The sequence below is a fragment of the Ascidiella aspersa genome, chromosome 7 (genome assembly GCF_963924565.1).
Source record: "Ascidiella aspersa chromosome 7, kaAscAspe10.2, whole genome shotgun sequence".
NCBI lineage: Eukaryota > Metazoa > Chordata > Ascidiacea > Phlebobranchia > Ascidiidae > Ascidiella > Ascidiella aspersa.
In genome coordinates, this window is record NC_139453.1 from 13,382,448 (window position 1) to 13,406,817 (window position 24,370).

A 24,370-nucleotide genomic window follows, 5' to 3' on the forward strand; every position below is an offset into this window, starting at 1 on the left:
GTAAATTTACAATTATTTTGTGATTATTTGCTGTTCAACCAGTAACTATAGTGTTAGGCGAAATGTGGCGTTTTGTTTGTGGCGATAGCCGCTCGCCACGCTGGCGAGTACAATGTTTTTCTTAGGAACAACCCTGAAATATAAAATAGCAGTAAAATACTTTTAAAACTTAGACTCAAAACTAAAATCACTTTAGTAACCTGCTTTGTGACTGTTACGTGTTTATCAACACTTAAACACTCAAATTAATTAATTGCCATAAGCCAAATCTTAGAGTTCATTAAGTTATCTTACGAATTTTTAAATAGGGCTTTAGATTACGCGTTTCAGCTTTCGTTTGCCAAATATGTTCTTCAGTTACAGAATATCATATTTGATGTTGCAAAGTTTTCCGTATTGTTGTGTGAAAAATTCCTGTGTTTTCCTGCTTCATTTCGCCTCGTTTCAAACTTGACAGTGACCTAGATACATCCTGTACTAAGTTAATGTGCAAAAAAAACGGATTTCGCATTCCAGACAAAGTATACACTGACTGAGAATCTTGCATGTTTTCTACTGCTGGAAGACAAACAAACGAAATACCTTTTGCTGTGACTTGGTTATGGCCAAAGGTTACTAGTTGGATTCGCAAATCGAGCAACCATCCTACTCTAAAGGACGATCGTTATTTCAATTGTTCGGTCAAGAAGAACCATGCACGAAATTACGCGAGTTTAAACACACTAAACAAACTGAATCTGAACGTAAAATAGATACTTTTTTTTTTTTTTTCGTCCAAAACTGCGTTTGAAAAGACTCTGCGAAAATTAAAGCACGTTAGGCAAAAACGATGAAAACATAATTAAAAATGGAAGTAAACAATATAACTTGGGGGTTTGGTGGCACTGATTGTAGCCACAAAGTTTTTCTTTCAACAGGCCTAAGTAATTTCTTGTACACCGATGCTATAAGTTAAAAAATATTAAAGATTAATGCAAAACAGGCGAATGAATTTCCAAACATATGTTCAAATATGCCGAATTTTCACTTGAATGCCGTTTTGTGACGATAACGAAGCTCCCGGTGTAATTTCGGGCTCCTTGCAATCCGAATCCAGGTAGATTTCAAATCGACGCAGGATCTGAGAAACCACCACCCTCATTTGATGCATGGCAAAGTGCTGGCCGATACAGTTGCTGACAAACAATTAAAAGTGTAAACAAAACAATCTGCTGAAAGTGCCTAGTCGATAACGAAAATAGGAAGTCTCGGAAATATCATATACAAGAAAAAATGCTGGTTAATCTCAATGTCTATATTTTATTTAAATTACGTAATGAGTACATGTCAGTCAAAGTATTTTATTGAAGAGCTTGTATGTGCCGGTGGGTGTTTGCTGGCATGTCGTTTCACCATCGTGCATAATAAAATGTTTAAAATAAATAGCAACATTCAGCCTTTTGAGAAAAGTTAACTTACCGTGAACCAGCTGAAAACGGTATAAAAGCGAACGATGATCTTTGCGAAGATCGTTCGCTGCTAAAACGATCAGGGTCGTAAACCTTTGGAAAACAAAAGCAACAATTTAACTTAAGCAAAAAATATTTCAACACACTGTACAAATATTAGATAACGGGAAAAGGAAGATAAATTAACGGAAAAACGCACGCAGCATTGATTTTTAATTTTAATTTTTGATATGCTTGACCGTTTCCAAAACCAGCGCGTAAAATGTCACGTTTCCTCTTAAAATTAAAATTTTGTGTCGCCATTTAATACAGGCCAATCTAAATAGCGGATGGCCTAAGATTCATCAGGAAAATCAAAATATTTCGGCATCGTCAATAAATCCACCAAATTTGTTTTTACGCGGATTCTTATAGTTGCTATTTTTCGCCAAACACAACTTAACCTTAACAATCCGTATGTTTTACACACAAACGCTTACATTCGGGTTTTCCCAAACGCGCGGATTCCGATGTAAGGCGAAAATATTGACGCCGACGTTTTGGCCGGGCTGAAGGACCACCTCCTTGTAGCCGTCAAAGCGATGTGAAAGGGTCATGGGAGCCGTGATGTCACGACCGATGAAATGAATCACGGGCGCCAGACGCATACTCTCCTTGATGCACTGGGTCAGGAAGCCAAGTTTGACCATGTCAGTTCTGAATGCAAACCACGAGATACCGTTCGTGAAAAGTTAGGTGAAGTCTTAATTTGCGGGAATAAAATTTAATTTAGTATAATTAACGACTTAGGCAACAGCAAATTAAGAAAACGTCAGCAGTATAAATAAAACAAATCCATGTTAAATAAAATTCAATTGTTCAATAGTATAGTATTTATCAGTTAAGGTTGTCATTTTTAAATAAGTTGTAACGCTGCAATAAACCAATATAATTTCACAGCAAGTGGCATTTTGGGGGTTTATTGTTCAAAGAACTTGGCATACGTTTTACTCACATTTCCAGGTCAGGTTTGTTTCCTAAAGCACCGTTTATCTCTTCTCTGCATTTTTCTTGAAATTCGGGATACAAAGCAAGGTAATATAAGGTCCATGCCATTCCTGTAGGACAAACACAATAATATTTTATTCATATATTTAGCCACAGCGACAATTTTTTGCAGTTTCATTTTTGAGTTTGGAATTTAATAGAACTAAATCGACGTTCATACAATGCCATTTAAAGTTGAATAATAGTTTTCGGCGTGAAATTAGCACGTGGTGTTGCATAGTGCGTTTTAACAACAAAGTCATGGTTATCATGTCATCTGTGCATGTAACTCAATAAGGAAACGCTTACCGTTTGCAACTGTCTCTTGTCCTGCACTAAAAAATGTCACCACTTCGTCTTTCACCTCTTCGTCTGTAAGTGCGACACCATGCTGATCCTGAAAACCCAAAATTACCACATTTGTTACACGAATAGTGCATCAATCAAAGTTGCACTATAGTTCAGGGGTTCTCAAATTGTTCTTCCAATACCTTCTCTTTGTAGAACGACACATGTGTTGTAATACACGAAATCATAATGTAGGTTTTTGTTGTGTAAAGCAAATTTAAGAAATACTTTCAAAATACACAGAGTGAGTCAACTGAAAGTCAAAGTTTTAAACATTTTATCATGGCATTGCCAATTTCAGCATATGGCGCTTCGTATGAAAATCATAACAATATTGTTATAACTAACTATCACTCAGGGAGTAGAACCGGAACTATATGAACTGGTTTGGGTCAATTTTTTTCCGAACCGCAACCGAACCTGAACCTTTTTTTTCAGTATGATTTTAAGGAGAAAAACCGGAACTGACCCAATAATTTGAAAGAACATGAACCTTAACCGAACCCGAATCTGTAAACAAAAACGGTTCACTCCAGCATGACTTTACCAGTTGTGTTTTACAGAGTCAAGTTATGCCATGGTCAAAATTTTATTCAAGAAAGTTAAATGTTGATTGAAAAACGTTTTAAACAGTTTTTCACCCACGATATTACTGTCGTAGGTGGTTATACTTCAGTACAGTATGATATTGTAAAAATGACTGAATTAGGATTACGATCCGCTGCACCAAAACGTGTTGCAGAGCCACAGAATGGAACTGTTGAAAGGTTGTTTGCCCTTGAGCTTTAGAATAGTTTCTTAATTGGTTTTAAATTGATAACTTAAACGGTTTTAGATTTATTTGGTAGAAAGTCAACGTCTTATATTGACCTTGTTTGTTTCGTGTTGTCGCTGACTTTAAGAAACTAACCTTCGTTTGCAACAAGACATCAAGGAAATCCACATATTTTCCCTTCCTCTTTGTGAACATAAACGTTTTTCCGCTGCCTTTATCTTGCATAGAAATCGACTCTGTTTCGCCATCCATAGACTTCAATAAAGCTCGTCGCTCACTTATAATCTATAGTGGAAATATGTTTAAATATATTATTGACTTAAGATAATACTCCTCTCCTATGTGGCAGCAAAGAAAACGCGGAAACAACATTTTCGTTTTAACACCGTCTTAAATTCAAAGTTAGCATTCGATAGCTATAAGAGTAATAAAATAATGAACCTTACAAATATACTTTTTCTGTTTAAAATTCCTTGACAAAAATTTGGGGGCAATGGTTTACCGAGTTAGCTTTTCCATGGATTGCATCGATGATTGATTGGAACTTTTTGCCTTTCGGTGAATGTGAGTAGAGAAAACTGTTCCACATCCATACTTTTTGCATTCTTTCAAATATCATACCTGACGCCACTTTCAAGCTTTCGATGTACCGGGCATTTTCCCTGCAATTTTTGAAAGTTGATGTATATTTTTTGAAAGTAATTTTGTTTTAGGAATTTTTCAAACTTATATATAACTTTAATAATTTGTCGGTTTTAACCAGGTGTAAGCATTTAGTTTAACATTGGGTCGCATAAGAGACACAAAATGTCTTACAGGGCCTGGTCAAAAAGGAGATTGGAAATACGTATACACCAAGTGAAATTTTCCACGAAAATATTAAAAAAAATCAAAATAGCCAAGTTAGTTTTACTTTAAAATGTTTGCGGTAAACTAACGGCGATCTGCAATAAATTGCTTGGCTGACCTATTTTATTCCCTTTTGTATTTCCTAATTCGTCAGATCTGTCTTTGGCCAAATGTTTTTATGTTACTTAAGAAAGTATGCTAAGCTGTTTACCAATCGCTGTATTTATAGTGCATACTTGATATTTGTATGGCTTATAGCATTTTGCTTAGCAGAACCTAATTTTACTTTGCATGTTTTCTTTGTAAAGGTTTACCTATTCATTCCAAACAATAACACCGTTACCCATGATGCCATTAATGTGATATAAATTTCTCGGTAAGACATTTTATAATATTACTATAAACAGGTATGTATGATTTTTGTTAAAGAACAACTGCAAACGCTTGTAAGCCGCAAAACAATTTCTCACCCTGTTTTGTCAGTCGTTTTTTGTGACATCACGCATTGCATCATGTTGGTGAATGAAGTATCAAATGTCAACTGGCTGATGTCGTAAACCTCACGTTTGATTGCTAACTTTTCACAGTTCTCCACAACGCTTTGGCAGTTGTCGTTAAAGACCTGGATATGACTGCAACAACAAACCAAGGTTCCATCAGCAAAACATAAAAGATTTTAAGTAGACCTGTTTAAAGTTCTTAGAAGGAGATGTCATATAAAAAGCAAACAGTAAAATAAATGTACTTTGAAACAATCTAAAAAAATGCTGATTGTAACACCAAAGAAGTAGTAGAAAATAAAAACGGTAATTATATTCCCTACAAAAAAAATTGAAAAATGTTTTTGGGGTCAATATTACAACAAAGCAGTAGAAGAGTTATACACAGTACGAAATTATCTAACATATGTTAATGTAAATTGAAAACTAATAATAATTTAAACAAAAAAACACAAGCTTGAAATTATTTTAAATCTTTCAATCTGTGCAGAAATTCGGGCAGTTATATTTAAAACTAAAATAGCTGATATGCTTATCTCACGCTTTTAGAACGTCGAAATGGAATATCGGTGTCAGCAATCGGCGATGACGTCGCCAAATTTCGTTCTCTGACGTAACTAGTCCTTGGCCGAGTAATTTCCTCAGAAATTTTTTGTATCCGGCTGATTTTGGTGCAACTACATGTTTGCATGTTTATTTTCAACACAAAATGTCTGTAAGATGTTAGTGTAAAGTAAGTTTATTTCCTTTGGGCCTTATTCGTTTGGCGTGCAATACAACTTTACGCCCATAATTGGCAAAACTTGTTAGTAGCCTCGTGAAATCCTACTAAACGTTTATTGGAACAAAAAATAGGTAAAGTGTGGCAATAGCCACACTGTGTTGTAGTACAGGCGACAGGCGTCTAAACATGACAAATCTGAACATTTTAAAGATACATTTCTACTGCCTATACTTACAAGGCGACGTCATTATGGTTTTTACTACATCTGGATGGTAAACATGAACGCTTAAGAACGATCGGCCGAACCAATAAGCACACATTGCCGGTAACTCGTTGGACCTCTCTGCTGAGTTTACCAATCCATAATACTTGTTCAGTGGATACTGTAAATAAAGCATATCCTACCTTTAATGGCAGAACCACTTAAATTTCCTTGTAATAAATTAAAAAAATAACTATTACACAGGTCAACACAATTTTTTGGCACAAAATGTTAGAGTTTCAGGATATCCAGGACTCCTGAGCCTAGAAATGCCTTTCGATGTTTCGAATAAGCTAAATACTCTTTCAACAATGAAAATATTTTTAATATTCTTACGCGAAGGCTTTCGGTAAAAAGACGAAGGTAAGGGTTAAACAAGTAATATATAAACCCATAAGAGTGTGGCGTCGAGACAACGTCATGTTTAAAGGCTGATTGTCCACAGAGTGTGGCGTTGAGAAGTTATAATGAACCTAGCTTAACGCCCTTGTACGTGATTTAGTTTTTTTTAACATGTCATTTTTGTTCTTGGACCAATATTACTTTTCGTAAGAAAAAACTAAAATTTGTTTCCGTAAGAGAAACAAAATGCTAAGAAGTTACTGTAGTAAACGAAATCATTTTATATTCTGCAACAGCATAGAACGCCTATTTAAAGCAACGGGTGTCCCCAAATGACAACCTAAAAATCGAGTAGCGTTTGCTTATCGATAAACCAAAAAGGTGTTCAAAGTGTGTTCTGCTTCCGACAAAGATATTTTTTAACGCAAAGGCATTTAACTTTTGGACAGTTTTTTTTAAGTAGGGTCGGTGGACCCTGGGAGTACGTGGACTATTATTGAGGGTCCATAAAGAAATCTAAATTTTTGGGGCCTAATTTTTAAAATTGATATTTTGTTCAAACAAGTTAGTTTAATTGAAAGAAACGCTTTGACGCTTTCTTAAAAAAGTATTTAAACCTATTTAAATTTTCACTTATTTTAGCCTGCAAACAGCAGGTTTCATGTCGACGTGTTTATGACGTGAACTTTGACGTAACATTTTAAAATCATACAAAAGGACCTTTCACTCATATATACGTCATATCGCATGTTACGGTTATTTTTAAGTTGATGAACATTCCATAAACGTGTGTTTTTTGCATTTCAACTTGATAAGGACCAAAAATATTTTTGTGTCTGAGAAATGTACCTAACAGATTTATTTCACACTTTGTCATTGTAATTTACGACGCGCCGCTTATGATTATGGAAGCGAAAATTGATAGTTTCAACTATAGAGCCAATTTAAACAAACTAAGTGCATTTTCGAAATCAACGACCCTGGATTATTTTAAAACGACTCTCATATCTTGCGCAATGAATTTTTTGTTGACCAGTGTTTTTATTTTTCCAAGTGTTTCTGCACTTAATCGCAATCAATGTTTGTGCTAATTAAATAGACACAGTAAGACCTAAAGCAAAAGATTCAACGCGGAATTAACTTTAATGTTATAGTATTAGGACAAATACGAATAAATAAGATATAAACTCTGGGTCGATTAGGGCCGCCGTTCTAACATCGGCCATCATGGGCGCCGCTGTTTTGGTACTTACTGTTGTCCTTGTTTTGGGTAAGGGTTGGGCAATGAGTGGGAATATAGTTTGGGCTAGTTTTAGTTTTTGGGAATAAACACTTGCCTTTACGAGGTCTCCCAAAAACCAGTGCTGGTCGTTCGATTGTCCAATCTCCTTGGCCAAGCTGCGGTTTTTGTTAAACTTCAAAGTTGCAGAAACTATGAGCTTGAAGACGACCAGCGGAATGACAATCAGAGGAATGGCGTAAGTCGTTAGGAAGCCAACCAAAAGCTGCACGTTGCCAGGAGAGAATATAGAACCTGCATTTTCTATCATCTTGTTGGCAATCCCAACAGACTACGTTGTATAGCGCTGAATTTCTAAACAAAATACCTGTTAAATTTCGGTTTTGATGCTCATAAAAGATAGCCGAGGTTCAGCTTTTGTGTTATTTAAGCACGGTTGTAGTGACTAGGATGAGGCCTGTTGTTTTGCACGGCTATCAACCAACATTAACAATAAACGCTTTTTTAAATACTAACCCATATTATGGCATTTAATGCCTTGTTGACTCGGGTCACTTGTAAGACCTAATTTTTAAAAGTTAAATGTCAAGAGCACTGTGCAAAACAAGTCCTTCATTTATGGCATAAAATATTGGCCTATATTGTAATTTTGTTACATCGCAAGTTGCAAAACCACGCACCCATTTAATGCAATACCGGAAACCCTAACTTATACAAACCATGTTAAAAATACCGATAATGGCGCGGTTCCATTTTGTGACGAAATGTAAAGATTTTAAGTTAAATAAAGTAACTCATCAATTTTTTTTGTACGATTATAAACCATAAAAGATCACAAAAGCAAACAAACTAGCAAGAAAATATTTTAAAACTTAGACTCAAACTAAAATCACTTTAGTAACCTGCTTTGTGACCTAGATACAACCTGTACTAAGTTAATGTGCAACGAAAACGGATTTCGCAACCCAGACAAAGTATACACTGACTGAAGCTCGACACACAACACAATTCAGAATATTGCATGTTTGCTACTGCTGGAAGACAAACAAACGAAATACCTTTTGCTGTGACTTGTTTATGGCCAAAGGTTACTAGTTGGATTCGCCAATCGAGCACTCATCCGACTCGAAAGGCTTATCGTTATTTTAATTGTTCGGTCAAGAAAAAACCACGCACCAAATTACGCGAGTTTAAACATACTAAACAAACTGAATCTGAACGTAAAATAAATACTTTTTTAGGGTCAAATGCAACAGGTGACAGTAAATCAACTACTAAACTGTTGTTTTTTGGTGTTGTTTTGCTTATTGTAATAATGAAGTTGGTTTGCACTGAGTGTATAATTACAAAAATTGGGTGACTGTGTTTTGTGTTTTGTAGTTTTATACCTCTGGACTCAAAAATAGTATATTTGCAATGGTAAAACTTAGCTTGAGTCGGCCATAACAAAAATCGAAACAACCTAGTCATTTTGTGCTGTTATACATAGACGAGTAGTTTTATCATATCATGAGACAAGGGTGAATGAAATCTGGAGATAGATGCTAGGGGTGAACAAAACTAAAAAAGTTTAAGAAGCACTGCTCTATACTGTCTCCTCTATTAAGACCATTGTTCAATTGTCCAAAACCCTATATCCGCCCCTGACAGTCAATAATGTTTTTTTATGATAAAGTACCCAAAAACTAACCATTTTGGATATAAGTGTGATTAAATTTTATTACGACTCGCATGAACCTTTTTGGGTTTGGAAAGACTCTGCGAAAATTAAAGCACGTTAGGCAAAAATATGAAAACATAATTAAAAATGGAAGTAAACAATATAACTTGGTGGCACTGATTGCAATCACAAAGTTTTTCTTTCTACAGGCCTAAATAATTTCATGTACACCGATGTTGTAAATTAACCTAAAATTGTATCGCTTTTCCACTTTTGCACCTCATCTTTCACGCTTTATTTCTAATCTTATCACGTTTTTCGTTGGCGCCTAATTACTTACGTTTGACACACACAGCCTTTTTCTCTCGGTTGTATTTGGCGTACCCGAAATCCAATGTGGGCAGTCGCGTTTTGGGGCTAGCTGGAGTTGATTCATTTTAAAAACCCTGGGAATTTACGTTATTGTCACATTTTTAGGCGTTGGCCGCTTTCCGTTATTTTAGTGTTTTAGTATTTTATTGTCGCTTATTTTAATACATTTAAAATACACGCGTTGTAGCGCTTGGCAGTCAGCAGGCCGTTAAGTAGAGTTCTGGAATAGTTTGGTGTAACAAATTGGCGAGCACCCCAGGACTCTATACAGTCGAGGGGAGAAGCGCTACATGCACCATGTCTTTTACGTTGCTACCGCCTTTTTATAGATCGGGCGACAACTTTAAACCGTTTTTACCAGTTTAGAATCGTATTGCAGGAGCATTGCAGCCAATGAAGATGTTAAGAGACATTTATTATTGACATGTCTTGACCGTGATTTTTTGTTTGATATAAGTGACGGCGCAAGTAGCCTGTACGAACTATTGAACGCTATAATTGAACTTGCTTTAGCGGCCAACGGCGAAAAATGTGGCTATGATAAACGTGACCAGTTACTAGAAAGGGGTCAAATGGTTAAAGAAAGCATAAGGGAATACGTTTATAGTTTGCAAACCCTTGGCGAACAAGCTTACCCAGACGGCGGCGACAAGCCGATAAAAAGTGAGGTTATGTATCGGGCTCTACTGCGCGGCTTGAGCGACAGAACACTCGCCACTGCAATTATAGTAAGGACGCTTCAATAAAGCGCGACTTTACTAAAGCCGCGAAGATGGCTGTCCACGCAAGCATTGCGTGCCAACCCTCACAGAATGTAAGCCACATTAGCAATAATGGTACGACGGAGAGTGCCGCTGCAGACCCCGTCTTTTCAGCTTTCCGAATGGAATTCCAACGCCAAACGGGGGATTTTATGGAAACCATCGACCATCTGCGACAAGAGGTAGCCGACCTTCGATCCGACCAATACCAGCCACTGGACCAGGAAGCCAGCAAGTTTGACCATGGTGCCTAAACAGTCTATCGTACAAATCGCATCTGATCAAAGGCCTCATTCCTTCGTTAATATTATGATCCAAAACCTGCCAGTGTGCGCCCTTGTTGATACGGGTCCAGCAGTTACTACCATTACGAGAAAAGTGTGGAACTGTTTGAAGGCTAAAGTTAAACGTACCCTGTCGAAGTGTCCCGAAACCCTGTCATTTGCCAATGCTGACGGCCACAAACTAAATATGGATGTTTACTTCCAGTACAACGAGTGCGCCGTTTGTTACCTAAACAAGATCTTGAAGATCGACAACAGCAGCGCACCTCTACTCGATATGCCATTCAAGATCGGAAGCCGAGACGTCTTTCACGAAGATAAAGTCCTGATCCCACCGTCCACAAAGGTTTGTATTCCAGCCTATTTTATTCATAGTTCTGAACGTCGTCTAGTACCTACCCATTCTGTACTTATTGAAGGGAGACCCGAGATAATTGATAAATATGGTGAAATGATCGGATCATATTTAACGACAACTGAAGGCTGTTTAGTGCAGGCTCGAATAGCAAATTGGACCGCGACGACGCTATCGAGCTGCCTGAGGGCACTTTGAGGGCACCCATTCTAATTTCCAGGGATGTTGCATATATTCCAAGTGGTACTTGTGTCACAGTTGAGTCGTTAACACAACCACCAGGAATGCGTGGACTTTTCTTGTCCTACCCAACATAGCGTCAGCTCCGTATATCCAACTGAAGAAAACCTGAAGGATTTTACAGACGACATTGAAATAGCGGCCTTACAACAAGCGAGCTCGCACGGTACAGGCGTTACTGCAAAGGTATCGAAGATCGTTCGCTACCGACTCTGCAGAGATTGGACGAACAGATCTCGCCGAACATGTGATTAACATCGGAGATGCTCGCCCAGTGCGACAACCCTTTCGTCGGATGGCATCACCCGAAAAGAAGAAAGTGGAGGAAATACTATACGAGATGAAGACCCAGGGTCTTATACATCCATCATCATCACCATGGTCGAGCCTGATCATACTCGTGAGGAAAAAATCAGGTGAAACTCGTTTTTGCATTGATTATCGGGGCCTTAATGAGGTGACAAAGAAAAACAGCTACTCTATACCACGAGTAGACGAAAGCCTCGATCTTTTGTCTAACTCCACCTATTTTAGTACACTAGATTTAAAATCTGGGTATTGGCAAATTCCAATGGATATAAATTCCCGCGAAAAGACCGCTTTCGCGAGCCACATGGGTCTGTTCGAGTTCAATGTGATGCCAATGGGCCTTTGCAATTCCGCTGCTAGTTTCCAGCGAATAATGCGTATTGTTTTGAATGGCATAGAATGGCAAGGAGTACTCGCATATTTGGATGATATTATTGTGTATGGGCGCACATTTCAGGAGCATATAGAGGTGGAGCGATTGGAGGGCGTGCTACAACGACTTGCCGACGCGGGCCTGACACTCCGACTTGCCGACGCGGGCCTGACAAGCCCAAGAAGTGCGCTCTTTTCAAGAAAGAGGTAAAGTTTTAAGGCCACATTGTTTCTGCCGAAGGTGTTTTGTGTGACCCCGAAAAACTCGCTGCAGTAAAATCATGACCGGCCCCGAAGGAAACAAAGCAAGTAAGACAGTTCGTTGATTAAACTTCTTATTACCGCAAGTTCATACATGATTATGCCAAATAGCTGCGCCGCTTCCCCGTCTAACAGAAAAGTCGAGGCCATTCGCATGGTCGGACGAGTGTCAGACAAGCTTTGCCAAACTAAAATCGTCTTTGATAAGATCACCAGTTCTTCGCTACCCTGATTTCCAGAAGCATTTCGTCTTAGACACCGACGCGTCGGATTTTGCCATTGGATGCGTATTAGCGCAGTGGCACGAGGGAAAAAAACACGTAATAGCCCATGGCAGCAGAACTTTAACTAAAACAGAACGAAATTATTCTCCCACTCGCAAATAATTAATAGCGGTCGTTCATGCCACCAAGTTATTTCGCTGCGACCTGCTAGACCAAGCTTTCACTTTGCGCACTGACCACGCTTCTCTTAAGTGGCTATATCAGTCCAAGGACCTATATGTCCAGTGTGCCCGATGGGTCGAGCACCTGTCGCAATACGATTTTAATCCAATACATCGTCCGGGTGTCAAACATAAAAATGCAGACGCTCTTAGTCGAATAGGCGAAGACCAGTTAACCGATGCGCCGAAAATTGCCACTATCGATGTTCGTGCCTCTAGTGGTTTGACAATGGGTGAGATTGCGCAAGTACAGGAGCAAGACCCAGAAATAGCTCCAGCTTTCCAATGGTTAAGCCAAGGACACAGACCCCCATATAACGCTGTGTCAAATACATCACGTATGACCAGGCACTTATGGAGTCACTGTGGCCAATTGAAACTTAGAGACGGGGTCATTCAGTTCTACGACCAGGATAAAACACTTTTAAGACTTGTAACTCCGCGTGAATTAAGGCCCAAAATCTTCGATTTATTTCACGATGCAAAGCTAGGCGGTGGTCACCTGGGGATTCGTAAAACATGCGCCAAGGTCGCTGAACGACACTTCTGGCCAGGCTGGCGCAAGGAGACTGAGCGGTATTGCATAGAATGTCGTGAGTGCGAGTTTAACAAGAAACCCTCAAAAACACCAAAAGCCCCCTTGGTACCATCTTGCGAAGAAGGTCGTTTAGAAAGGGTAGAAGTGGACATCATGGGCCATTACCTTTAACACGCCACGGGTACCAATATGTCCTTGTTGCTTGTGATGTGTTTACTAAATATGTCCGAGCTTGGCCCTTGCGTACGCAAACAGCAATCGAAACAGCCAGCGTATTGTACAACCGCTGGATGACTGATCACGGAGTTCCTGACATCATCCATAAAAATCGTGGCGGGAACATTGAAAGCAAGATGTTTAAGGAGTTGCTTCAGCTGATGGGTTGCGGTTAGTCACGCACGACTAATTACCATCCCGCTTGCAACGGAGGTGTTGAACGAAACAACAGGACGATAATTTCGATGATTCGAAATTACGTTCAAAAAGATACGCTCCTGAGATGAAGCACTGTCTGCTGTTGTGGCGTCGTACAATGCGAGTACCCACGAAAGTACGGGATTTTCACCACATTTCTTATTAACAGGTCGACAATTGCGGCTACCTGCGGACTTGATAGGAACAGGATCGAAAGAGTGGCATTTCGTAAACGACAACATCAGGAGCCTTCAAGACCTCATCAAGCAGCGCCAGCGAATTGAGGCACATTTCAACAGAAACACAGATGACCCCGCTTTTAGCGTCGGCGACTCGGTTTTACTAAGGGATAACGTAGTCCCTGTAGGGTCAAACCGAAAATTTCATTTTCCCTATGCAGGCCCGTACAAGGTCATCCAAGTGCGACCACCAGTAAATTATTTGATAGAAGCGGCCAACGGACGACAACAGAACGTCCATCGAAACCGTTTGAAGCGCAGCCGTGGAAATTACACACAACAAAATCAGCAAGAGGAAGACGAAGAATGCAAACATGAAGATCAAACATCGGAGCACCCAACCGAAATCGGATTTCGCCTCACAACGACTACAACGCCTCGTTCACCTGATACCCAACCACAACCAACGACTGAATGCACCGATTTTATCGTTTGTGTGTGCGATTTTGTTCATCAGCTTTATCGTTTGTATGCGTGTTTTCGTTTTCCTCTTTCCTTCTCACTCACCTAAATTATATCGCTCTTCCACTTTTATACCTCACCTTTCACGCTTTATTTCTTATCTAATCACGTTTTCCGTTGGCACCTAATAATTAGTAACGCTTGACACACACACCCTTTTTCTCTGGGTTGTATCTTTTTAGGCGTTGGCCGCTTTCCGTTATTTTAGTGTTTTAGTATTTTAATGTCGCTTATTTTAATACATTTAAAAGACACGCGTTGTAGCGCTTGGCAGTCGACAGGCCGTTAAGTAGAGTCCTGGAATAGTTTGGTGTAACACTTATAGTTGCTATGTTGCGCCAAATTCAGCTTAATGTAACAATCAGCACGTTTTACACACCAAAGCTTACATTCGGGTTTTCCCAGACGTGCGGATTTCGATGTAAAGCGAAAATATTGACGGCGACGTTTTGGCCGGGCTGAAGTATCACCTCCTTGTAGCCGTTAAAGCGATGTGAAAGGGTCATGGGAGCCGTGATGTCACGAGCGATGAAATGGGCCACGGGCGCCAGACGCATGCTCTCCTTGATGCATTGAGTCAGGAAGCCAAGTTTGGCCATGTCGCTTCTGAATGCAAACCACGAGATACGGTTTGAGAAAAGTTAAGTGAAGTCATATATTCCGGGAGTAAAATATAATTTAGAAAAAATCACAATATACAAAACACACAATATCAAATAGAACTCATTTGTGCGATAGTAAAGTAATTATCAGTTAATAAGGATTAATCAGTTATAAGCAAGTTGTAACCCTGAAAAAAAAACAATAGAATTTCACATCAACTAGTACTTTTGGGACTGTTGTCCAATGAACTTGGCATACGTTTTACTCACATTTCCAGGTCAGGTTTGTTTCCTAAAGCACCGTTTATTTCTTCTCTGCATTTTTCTTGAAATTCGGGATTCAAAGCAAGGTAATATAAGGTCCATGCCATTCCTGTAGAGGACAAATGCAATAACATTTTATTCATATATTTAGCCACAGCGACAATTTTTTGCAGTTTCATTTTTTAGTTTGGAATTTAATAGAACTAAATCAATATTGTTATAAGAACAGGCTGTAATTGTTGGTCTGTAGTTTCAGCAGGGTTAGACAAAATTATACAGATGTGGTTTCCATGTTTTATTCATTTAAAACAATGCTAGCAAACGACGTTCATACAATGCCATTTAAAGTTGAATAATAGTTTTCGGCGTGATATTAGCACGTGGTGCTGCTTAGTGCGTTTTAAAAACAAAGTCATGATTATCATGTCATCTGTGCATGTAACTCAATATACAACAAATTACCGTTTGCAACTGTCTCTTGTCCGGCGCTGAAAAATGTCACCACTTCGTCTTTAACCTCTTCGTCTGTAAGCGCGACACCATGCTGATCCTGCAAACCAAAAAATTACACTCTTGTTACACGATTAGTACATCAATCAAAGTTGCACTACAGAACAAGGGTTCTCAAATTGTTCTTCCAATACCTTCTCTTTGTAGAACGACACACGTGTTGCAATACACGAAATCATAATGTAGGTTTTTGTTGCGTAAAGCAAATTTAAGGAATACTTTAAAACACACAGAGTGAGTCAACTGAAAGTCAAAGTTTTAAACATTTTATCACGGCATTGCCAATTTCAGCATATGGCGCTTCGTATGAAAAACATAAAAACCAGAACCATTTTTTTGAATGATTTTAAGGAGACAAAGCGGAACTGAACCGAATAATTTGAAAGAACATGAACCTTAATCGAACCCGAATCTGTAAACAAAAACGGTTCACTCCAGCATGACTTTACGACTTGTATTTTACTGAGTCAAGTTATGCCATGCTCAAAATTTTGTTAAAAAAAATTAAATGTTAATTAAAAAACGTTTTAAACGGTTTTTCACCCCCGATATCACTGTCGTAGGGGGTTATACTTCAGTACAGTATGATATGTTAAAAATGACTGAACTAGGATAACGATCCGCTGCACCAAAACGTGTTGCAGAGCCACAGAATGGAACTGTTGAAAGGTTGTTTGCCCTTTAAGCTTTAGTATAGTTTCTAAATTGTTGTAAATTGAAAACTTAAACGGTTTTAGATTTATTTGGTAGAAAGTCAACGTTTTATATTGACCTTGTTTGTTTCGCTGACTTCAAGAAACTAACCTTTGTTTGCAGCAAAACATCAAGGAAATCCACATATTTTCCCTTCCTCTTTGTGAACATAAACGTTTTTCCGCTGCCTTTATCTTGCATAGAAATCGACTCTGTTTCGCCATCCATAGACTTCAATAAAGCTCGTCGCTCACTTATAATCTATAGTTGAAATATGTTTAAATAATATAGACTTAAGAAAGCACTCCTCTCATACGTGACAGCGAAGAAAAACGCGGAAACAACAGTATCGTTTTAACACCGTCTTAAATTGAAGTTAGCATTCAATAGCTAAGAGTAATAAAATAATGAAATAAAATTGAAATAAATGAAAAAACTAATTTAAAATTTAAAGTTCCTTCACAGAAACTTCAGGGCAATGGTTTACCAAGTTAGCTTTTCCATGGATAGCTTCGATGTTTGATTGTAACTTTTTGCCTTTCGGTGAATGTGAGTAGAGAAAACTGCTCCACATCCATACTTTTTGCATTCTCTCAAAAATCATACCTGAAACCAGTTTCAAGCTTTCGATGTACCGGGCATTTTCCCTGCAATTTTTGAAAGTTAATAATGTATGTTTTTTGAAAGTTATTTTGTTTTAGGAATTTTTCAAACTTATATATAACTTTAATAATTAGTCGGTTTTAACCAGGTGTAAGCATTTAGTTTAACATTGGGTCGCATAAGAGACACAAAATGTCTTACAGGGCCTGGTCAAAACGGGGATTGGAAATACATATAATACAAGTGAAATTTTCCACCAAATAATAAAAAAAATCAAAATAGCAAAGTTAGTTTTGATTTAAAATGTTTGCGGTAAAATAACGGCGATCTGAAATAAATTGCTTGGCTGACCTATTTTATTCCCTTTTGTATTTCCTAATTCGTCGGATCATTCTTTGGCCAAATGTTTTTATGTTACTTAAGAAAGTATGCTAAGCTGTTTACCAATCGCTGTATTTATAGTGCATACTTGATATTTGTATGGCTTATATCATTTTGCTTAGCAGAACCTAATTTTACTTTGCATGTCTTCTTTGCAAAGGCTTACCTATTCATTCCAAACAATAATACGGTTACCACTGATGTCATTAAAGTGGTATAAATTTCTCGGTAAGACATTTTATAAAATTACTATAATCAGATTTGTATGATTTTTGTTAAAGAACAACTGCGAACGTTAGTAAGCCGCAAAACAATTTCTCACCCTGTTTTGTCAGTCGTTTTTTGTGACATCACGCATTGCATCATGTTGGTGAATGAAGTATCAAATGTTAACTGGCTGATGTCGTAAACCGTACGTTTGATTGCTACTTTTTCACAGTTCTCCACAACGCTTTGACAGTTGTCGTTAAAGACCTGGATATGACTGAAACAACAAACCAAGGTTCCATCAGCAAAACATAAAAGATTTTAAGTCGACCTGTTTAAATTTCTTAGAAGTATATGTCATATAAAAAGCAAACAGTAATATAAATGTACTTTGAAACAATCTAAAAAATGCTGATTGTAAGACTAAAGGAGTAGTAGAAAACAAAAACTGTAATTACATTCACTACAAACCAATTAAAAAATATTTTTTGGGGTCAATATTACAAAAAGGCAGTAGAAAAGTTATGCATAGTACGAAATCATCTAACATATGTTAATGGAAATTGAAAAATAATACTAATTTAAACAAAAAAAACACAAGCTTGAAATTATTTTAAATATTTCAATCAGTGCAGAAATTCGGGCAGTTATATTTAAAACTAAAATAGCTGATATGCTTATCTCACGCTTTTAGAACGTCGAAATGGAATATCGGTGTCAGCAATCTTCGATGACGACGCCAAATTTCGTTCTCTGACGTAACTAGTCCTTGGCCGAGAAATTTCCTTAGAAATTTTTTGTATCCGGCTGATTTTGGTGCAACTATACATGTTTGCATGTTTATTTTCAACACAAAATGTCTGTAAGATTTTAGTGTAAAGTAAGTTTATTTCCTTTGGGCCTTATTCGTTTGGCGTGCAATACAACTTTACGTCCATACTTGGCAAAACTTGTTAGTAGCCTCGTGAAATCCTACGAAACGTTTATTGAAAAAAAAATAGGTTAAGTGTGGTAATAGCCGCACTGCGTTGTAGTACAGGCGACAGGCGTCTAAACATGACAAATCTGAACATTTTTAAGATACATTTCTACTGCCTATACTTACAAGGTGACGTCAATATGGTTTTTACTGCATCTGGATGGTAAACATGAACGCTTAAGAACGATCGGCCGAACCAATAAGCACACATTGCCGGTAACTCGTTGGACCTCTCTGCTGAGTTTACCATTCCATAATACTTGTTCAGAGGATACTGTAAATAAAGCATATCCTACCTTTAATCGCAGAACCACTTACATTTTCCTTTGAGATAAATATTGTGTAACAGCATAGAACGCCTATTTAAAGCAACGGGTGTCCCCAAATGACAACCTAATAATCGAGTAGCGTTTGCTTATCGATAAACCAAAAAGGTGTTCGAAGTGTGTTCTGCTTCCTTCAAAGATATTTTTTAACGCAAAGGCATCTAACTATTGGAATGTTTTTTTTAAGTAGGGTCGGTGGACCCTGGGAGTACGTGGACTGTTATTTGAGGGTATATACGTCATATTGCATGTTACGGTTATTTTAAGTCGATGAACATTTAATAAACGTGTGTTTTGTTTCATTTCAACTTGGGGTGACCAAAATCAATTTTTGTTTCTGAGAAATGTACCTAACAGATTTAGTTCACACTTTTTCATTGTAATTTACGACGCGACGCTTATGATTATGGAGGTGACAATTGATAGTTTCAACTGTAGAACCTATTTAAAAACAAACTAAGTGCATTTCCTGAAATATTTTAAAACAACTCTCATATCTTGCGCAGTGATTTTTGGTGAACCAGCGTTTTTATTTTTCCAAATGTTTCTGTACTTAATCCCATAATCAATGTTGCTGCTAATAACTAAATAGACACAGTAAGACTTAAAGCAAAACAATGAACGCGGAATTAACTTTAGTGCTATAGTATCTGGGACAAATAACTAAGAAGAAATTAGCTATAAACTCTGGGTCGATTAGAACCGCCGTTCTAACATCGGCCGTCATGGGCGCTGTTACGCACCCACCGCGACCTGTGCACTGGGGCCTGGCCCCTGACCCCATACAGTTGCCCGACGGGACGCAACCGCGCGAGTTCTTGTTGTTTGCAAAGGTGTCTGGTCAGATATGCTACCTGTCATAACCACAACTAAAATTCCAATCAAAAGTATATTGTTACAACGAATTAAAACGTTATCAAATTTAATGAAAACGTTATTTTCAAGTTAATGTGAGACAGACAGCCACCGCCTATTGCAGCGACTGTCGGCGAGAAAAGCTCAAAGCCGCTAAGAAACGACATGTATATAGCCAATACGTAGGAAGAAAAAGAACACGAAAGTTACGTCATATTTGGCCAATAAGACTGGCCGGCACTCTAAAACATGGCTTAGGCCAGGGGTGTTCAAATGATTTCTGCCATGATCCACCACAGTCAAACCTGACAACATGATGATCCACCAAATACGAATAGTAAACATATTGGACACGCTTTAATTTTTATATTGCTTTATTTATGTAAACGCGATAACTTTAACAGTTAATCTTGCTTAGTGTTTGTTAACCTTTGTAAGTGAGGGCGCACGTGGCGAGCGAAGCGAGCGCGATTTTTTTAAGTATACCGGCATTTCTTTTAAATTTCGTGCAAGTTTTTATTACATTACCGAAAATATAAAATGTTAAAAAATATATGTCCAGTATTTTTTAATGCGTTTTCCATTAACGGTAACGAAGCGCTGATCTAGTTCAAGAGACCGCATCAAAACGTAAACAAGCCGGACGTAAAAAGATGATTCGCGCGAAGCGGGAAATTTTTTCGCACTTACGTAGTTAAAATAGTCAAAAAGTATTTGAAATGGACTCGTATCTAGTTTGTCAAAGAGGCTGTGGGTCAAATGAATTACATTGGCGGGGCGCATCCGGCCCGCGGGCCGTAGGTTGCCAAACCCTGTTTTAGACTAGGTCGCACAATAGCATCGAATTGAGGCTTTCTGTCGCTGACTGATATCCTCAAACGCTCACAAAGATTAGCATTTGGGAGCCTCGTTCTATGCTTGATTTTTTACAAAATTCATTAACACTGACAATTGGTATTCACATGAAAACACTGTAGAAAGTTTATTTTTTTAAGACTACATTAGAAGATCCGCACAAAACGCTGAAAAGATCCGGATCCGGATCGCGATCCGCCATTTGAACATGACCGGCTTAGGCATTACAGCGGCCATTCTAAGGCCAATTTGCAGCGGGAGTCAGACGCCAGCAAAACAAGTGGCTTGTGTTGCAGAACGTGAGAACACCGCCTGCAAGACTGACAGTTATAGATTACGAGATTAAAGGTTACATGTCAAGTTTGAAACGAGGCGAACTGAAGCAGGAAAACACAGGAATTTTACACACAACAATACGGAAAACTTGGCATCATCAAATATGATATTATGTAACTGAAGAACATATTTGGCAAACGAAAGCTGAAACGCGTAATCTAAAGCCCTATTTAAAAATTCGTAAGATAACTTAATGAACTCTAAGATTTGGCTTATGGCAATTAATTAATTTGGGTGTTTAAGTGTTGATAAACACGTAACAGGCGCCGCTGTATTGGTACCGTACTGTTGTCCTTGTTTTGGGTAATGGTTGGGCAAGAAGTGGTCACATAATTTGGGTTAGGTTTGAATTTCGAATTAGTGAAAAAGTTCGAGGCGAGGTTTGAAGTAAGGTAAAATGATTTTTAAGATCTTTATCATATTGTGACCTTTTCTATTGCGGGAACTCAAATAAACACTTGCCTTTACAAGGTCTCCCAAAAACCAGTGCTGGTCGTTCGATTGTCCAATCTCCTTGGCCAAGCTGCAGTTTTTGTTAAACTTCAAAGTTGCAGGAACTATAAGCTTGAAGACGACCAGCGGAATAACAATCAGTGGAATGGCGTAAGTCGTTAGGAAGCCCACCAAAAGCTGCACGTTGCCAGGAGAGAACACAGAGCCTGCATTTTCTATCATCCTGTTGGCAATCCTATCAGACTACGTTGTATAGGGCTGAATTTCTAAAATGAATACCTGTTGAATTTCGGTTTTGATGCTCATAAAAGTTAGCCGAAGTTTATCTTTTGTGTTATTTAAGCACGGTTGTAGTGATTAGGATGAGGCCTGTTGTTTTGCACGGCTATCAACTAAGATTAACGATAAACGCTTATTAAATATTCCACCATATATTGTGGCATTTAATGCCTTGTTGACTCGGGTCACTTATAAGACATTATTTTTACGTCAAATCTCATGGGCGTAGCCCCCCCCCCCCCCCAATAACTTATAAATATTGTACTATTATTAATAATTTGTTTTTAGCATTTATGAGCAGTAGCCTACCACAACAGTCGATCACGTCAGGCGTGTCACACCTTCCATTGTCATACACGGTTACGCCATAAACGATGTAGTCATTAATACGTTTGTTATATTAATGTAGTTCTACTACTTTTTAGTCATTTTCTTTTTGCTCTCTGAATGGAGTATTGCGCTAAAACTCAGTCAATTGCTTCTCCAAACGGTTTGCTAGCATATTTATCTGTGTTCGATACGCAGTTCATACAAGTTCAAAGTTTTTTTTTTATTAGTACTATACCGTGTTTGTGTTCTGTCTGTCACTGCCTGTAGGTCTACAAAGTTAATGTGCGACAAAAACAGATTTAGCAACCCAGACAAAGTATACACTGACTGAAGCTCGACACACAACACAAGTCATAACCTTGCATGTTTGCTATTGCTGGAAGACAAACAAACGAAATACATTTTGCTGTGACTTGGCCATGGCCAAAGGTTACTAGATTGATTCGGCAATCGAGCAAAAAAAAAGAAACCATGCACCAAATTACGCGAGTTTATACATACCAAACAAACTGAATCTAAACGTAAAATAGATATTTGTTTAGGGTCAAATGCAATATTACAATTAACACTATTGGCTTTAGTATTTTAAACTTTATCCGGGCTAATTTTAAAATTTCAAATAAATTTTAAACCAGAGTGTATCAAAAAAAGTGTTTCGTTAGAGGTTAACATAGCCGAGCTGCTGGCAAAGAAGAAAGTGCACCCATCCCATTGATACCATTAAAAACAAATGTTATAAGGGACCTTGAGCAATTTAAAAAGTTGCTGTGGGACCGTTTAGCAATTTTTCTAAAAAAGTTTGAGAACCACTGCCCTAATGAACAAAAAGTACATTTTGTAATAAATGTTTGGTGATCCCTAGCCTAACTTTCCAAATACGTTTTATCGCGAATCAGATCTTTGCGGTGGCAAAAAGCATGGCCTCGGTCTTTGTGGTTCTGCCTGTTTTTAAAAAGGCCAACCTAATATAAGATAATTTAAATGCACCTGGATCTACAAAAGGTTCGCTTTATGCCGAAATGATTAAGCCTGTTCCTAAGTCTAACTGCAGAAACCGATATCCACAGGGACGCCGGAGCGATTTCAGGGCAAGGGGCGACTTTTTTGGTCAGGGCAATATAGACCGCAGGCGAGCTTAGCGAGCCTAAATATTGGGGGGCCCGGGGAATCTCCCCGGAAATGTTTTTGCGGCCACGCCCTCTAGATTGGTTTAAAATGGTACCAAAAATCTGTAAATTAATGAGAGATGTTCTTCTCCTTCCACGGCCGCCAGCTCAGCTCGTAGACGCGCTGTTGCAGAGAAACTATTAACTTGATCGCGACTTGCGCTCTTTGCTTGATCTTCGGGCTACGGTTTTCAGGTGCTCAGCCCACAAGCACCGCGCGGAAAGTGCTCAGCCGGGAGTTGAGCCCCGGATCTGAGGATTGCTGGGGACCAAAGATCAAGCAGAGAGCGCAAGTCGCGATCAAGTTAATAATCTCTGCAACAGCGCGTCTACGAGCTGAGCTGGCGGCCGTGGAAGGAGAAGAACATCTCTCATTAATTTACAGACTTAAACTTGTATACATGCTAGTGCAATGTATGGTGACGCGTGCATTGTATTGTGATATATATGTAACGGGTAACAAAAATGTTTTAACAAATGTCAACCATGTCATTTTACGAATTTTTTGCATTTTTCCGTAGCTCAAGCCCTACGCATAATATTTAACGTTGTGAAAGCAATATATCATTTTTCATGAAAAGGGCACTCCCCCTTTGCCCTCTCCTTAGCAAAGGGCAGGAGGGGCGCTTGCACACCATGTATCGAAATCTATTTGTTACATCACTTTGCCTTCGATTACTAAAATAGGTACACACTAGAGGTTTAACGAAAGAAAGATTTGTACCAAAGTTGTATTATTCCTTGTTTTGCGCCTTACATTTACATGTTTTTAAAACCCGGGCCACTTCGTGGGAACTCGACTAAAACAGCCATCATTACACTGGCAAAATTCTCTCTGGGTAAACTAACACTGCAAATCTTGTAAAATTAAACTTGTTTATAAATCAAATATAGTATAGGTTCTAAAATAATATCCTCAACTTCAGAAAGGTGGATTATAACCAGGATTAGCATTCCGTGCTTATTTCTAAAAGTTGTGCTTATCTTGGCGTACCGTGTCTTAACAATAACAAAGGTGCTTGTTTCTAAGAAACGTGCTTCTTTTAAAGCTTGGTTCTTAGTTTGTCTTATTTTAGGTTCTAAAAATACTTTTATCAATAGGAGTGAAAAACTCTATTTACCACTCATGCTATTATTATTATCTTAGTTATTTGATCAAAATATGAGGTGATTAACTATAAACAGTACGTCTAGGGACCTAGAATGAAATTGTAAGTTTAAATGTTTATATAAAAGTTGTTTTTACAGACTAAATATAATTTCGAGAATTAATAGCGCTTTATGAATTTACGTTAAAAAAACAGA

General features: G+C 38.2%; 2 protein-coding genes across 2 annotated transcripts; both read right to left on the reverse strand.

The window, feature by feature from the left end:
- Positions 1-1,006: 1,006 nt before the first annotated feature.
- On the reverse strand, positions 1,007-7,824 carry LOC146137928 (cytochrome P450 4F5-like). Its single transcript, XM_083394478.1, has 10 exons — positions 7,608-7,824; positions 5,488-5,623; positions 4,917-5,078; positions 4,100-4,259; positions 3,733-3,882; positions 2,784-2,871; positions 2,443-2,545; positions 1,928-2,144; positions 1,459-1,541; positions 1,007-1,175 (listed from the first exon to the last, which is right to left on the reverse strand). Exons 1-10 carry the CDS (start codon positions 7,822-7,824, stop codon positions 1,007-1,009), a joined length of 1,485 nt encoding a protein of 494 aa, XP_083250604.1.
- A 6,773-nt stretch (positions 7,825-14,597) lies between these two features.
- Positions 14,598-21,512, reverse strand: LOC146137929 (cytochrome P450 4X1-like). The gene is made up of 5 exons (XM_083394479.1): positions 21,300-21,512; positions 16,407-16,556; positions 15,555-15,642; positions 15,099-15,201; positions 14,598-14,832 (listed from the first exon to the last, which is right to left on the reverse strand). The coding sequence occupies exons 1-5, from the start codon at positions 21,510-21,512 to the stop codon at positions 14,598-14,600; spliced, it is 789 nt and encodes a 262-aa protein (XP_083250605.1).
- Positions 21,513-24,370: the final 2,858 nt, after the last annotated feature.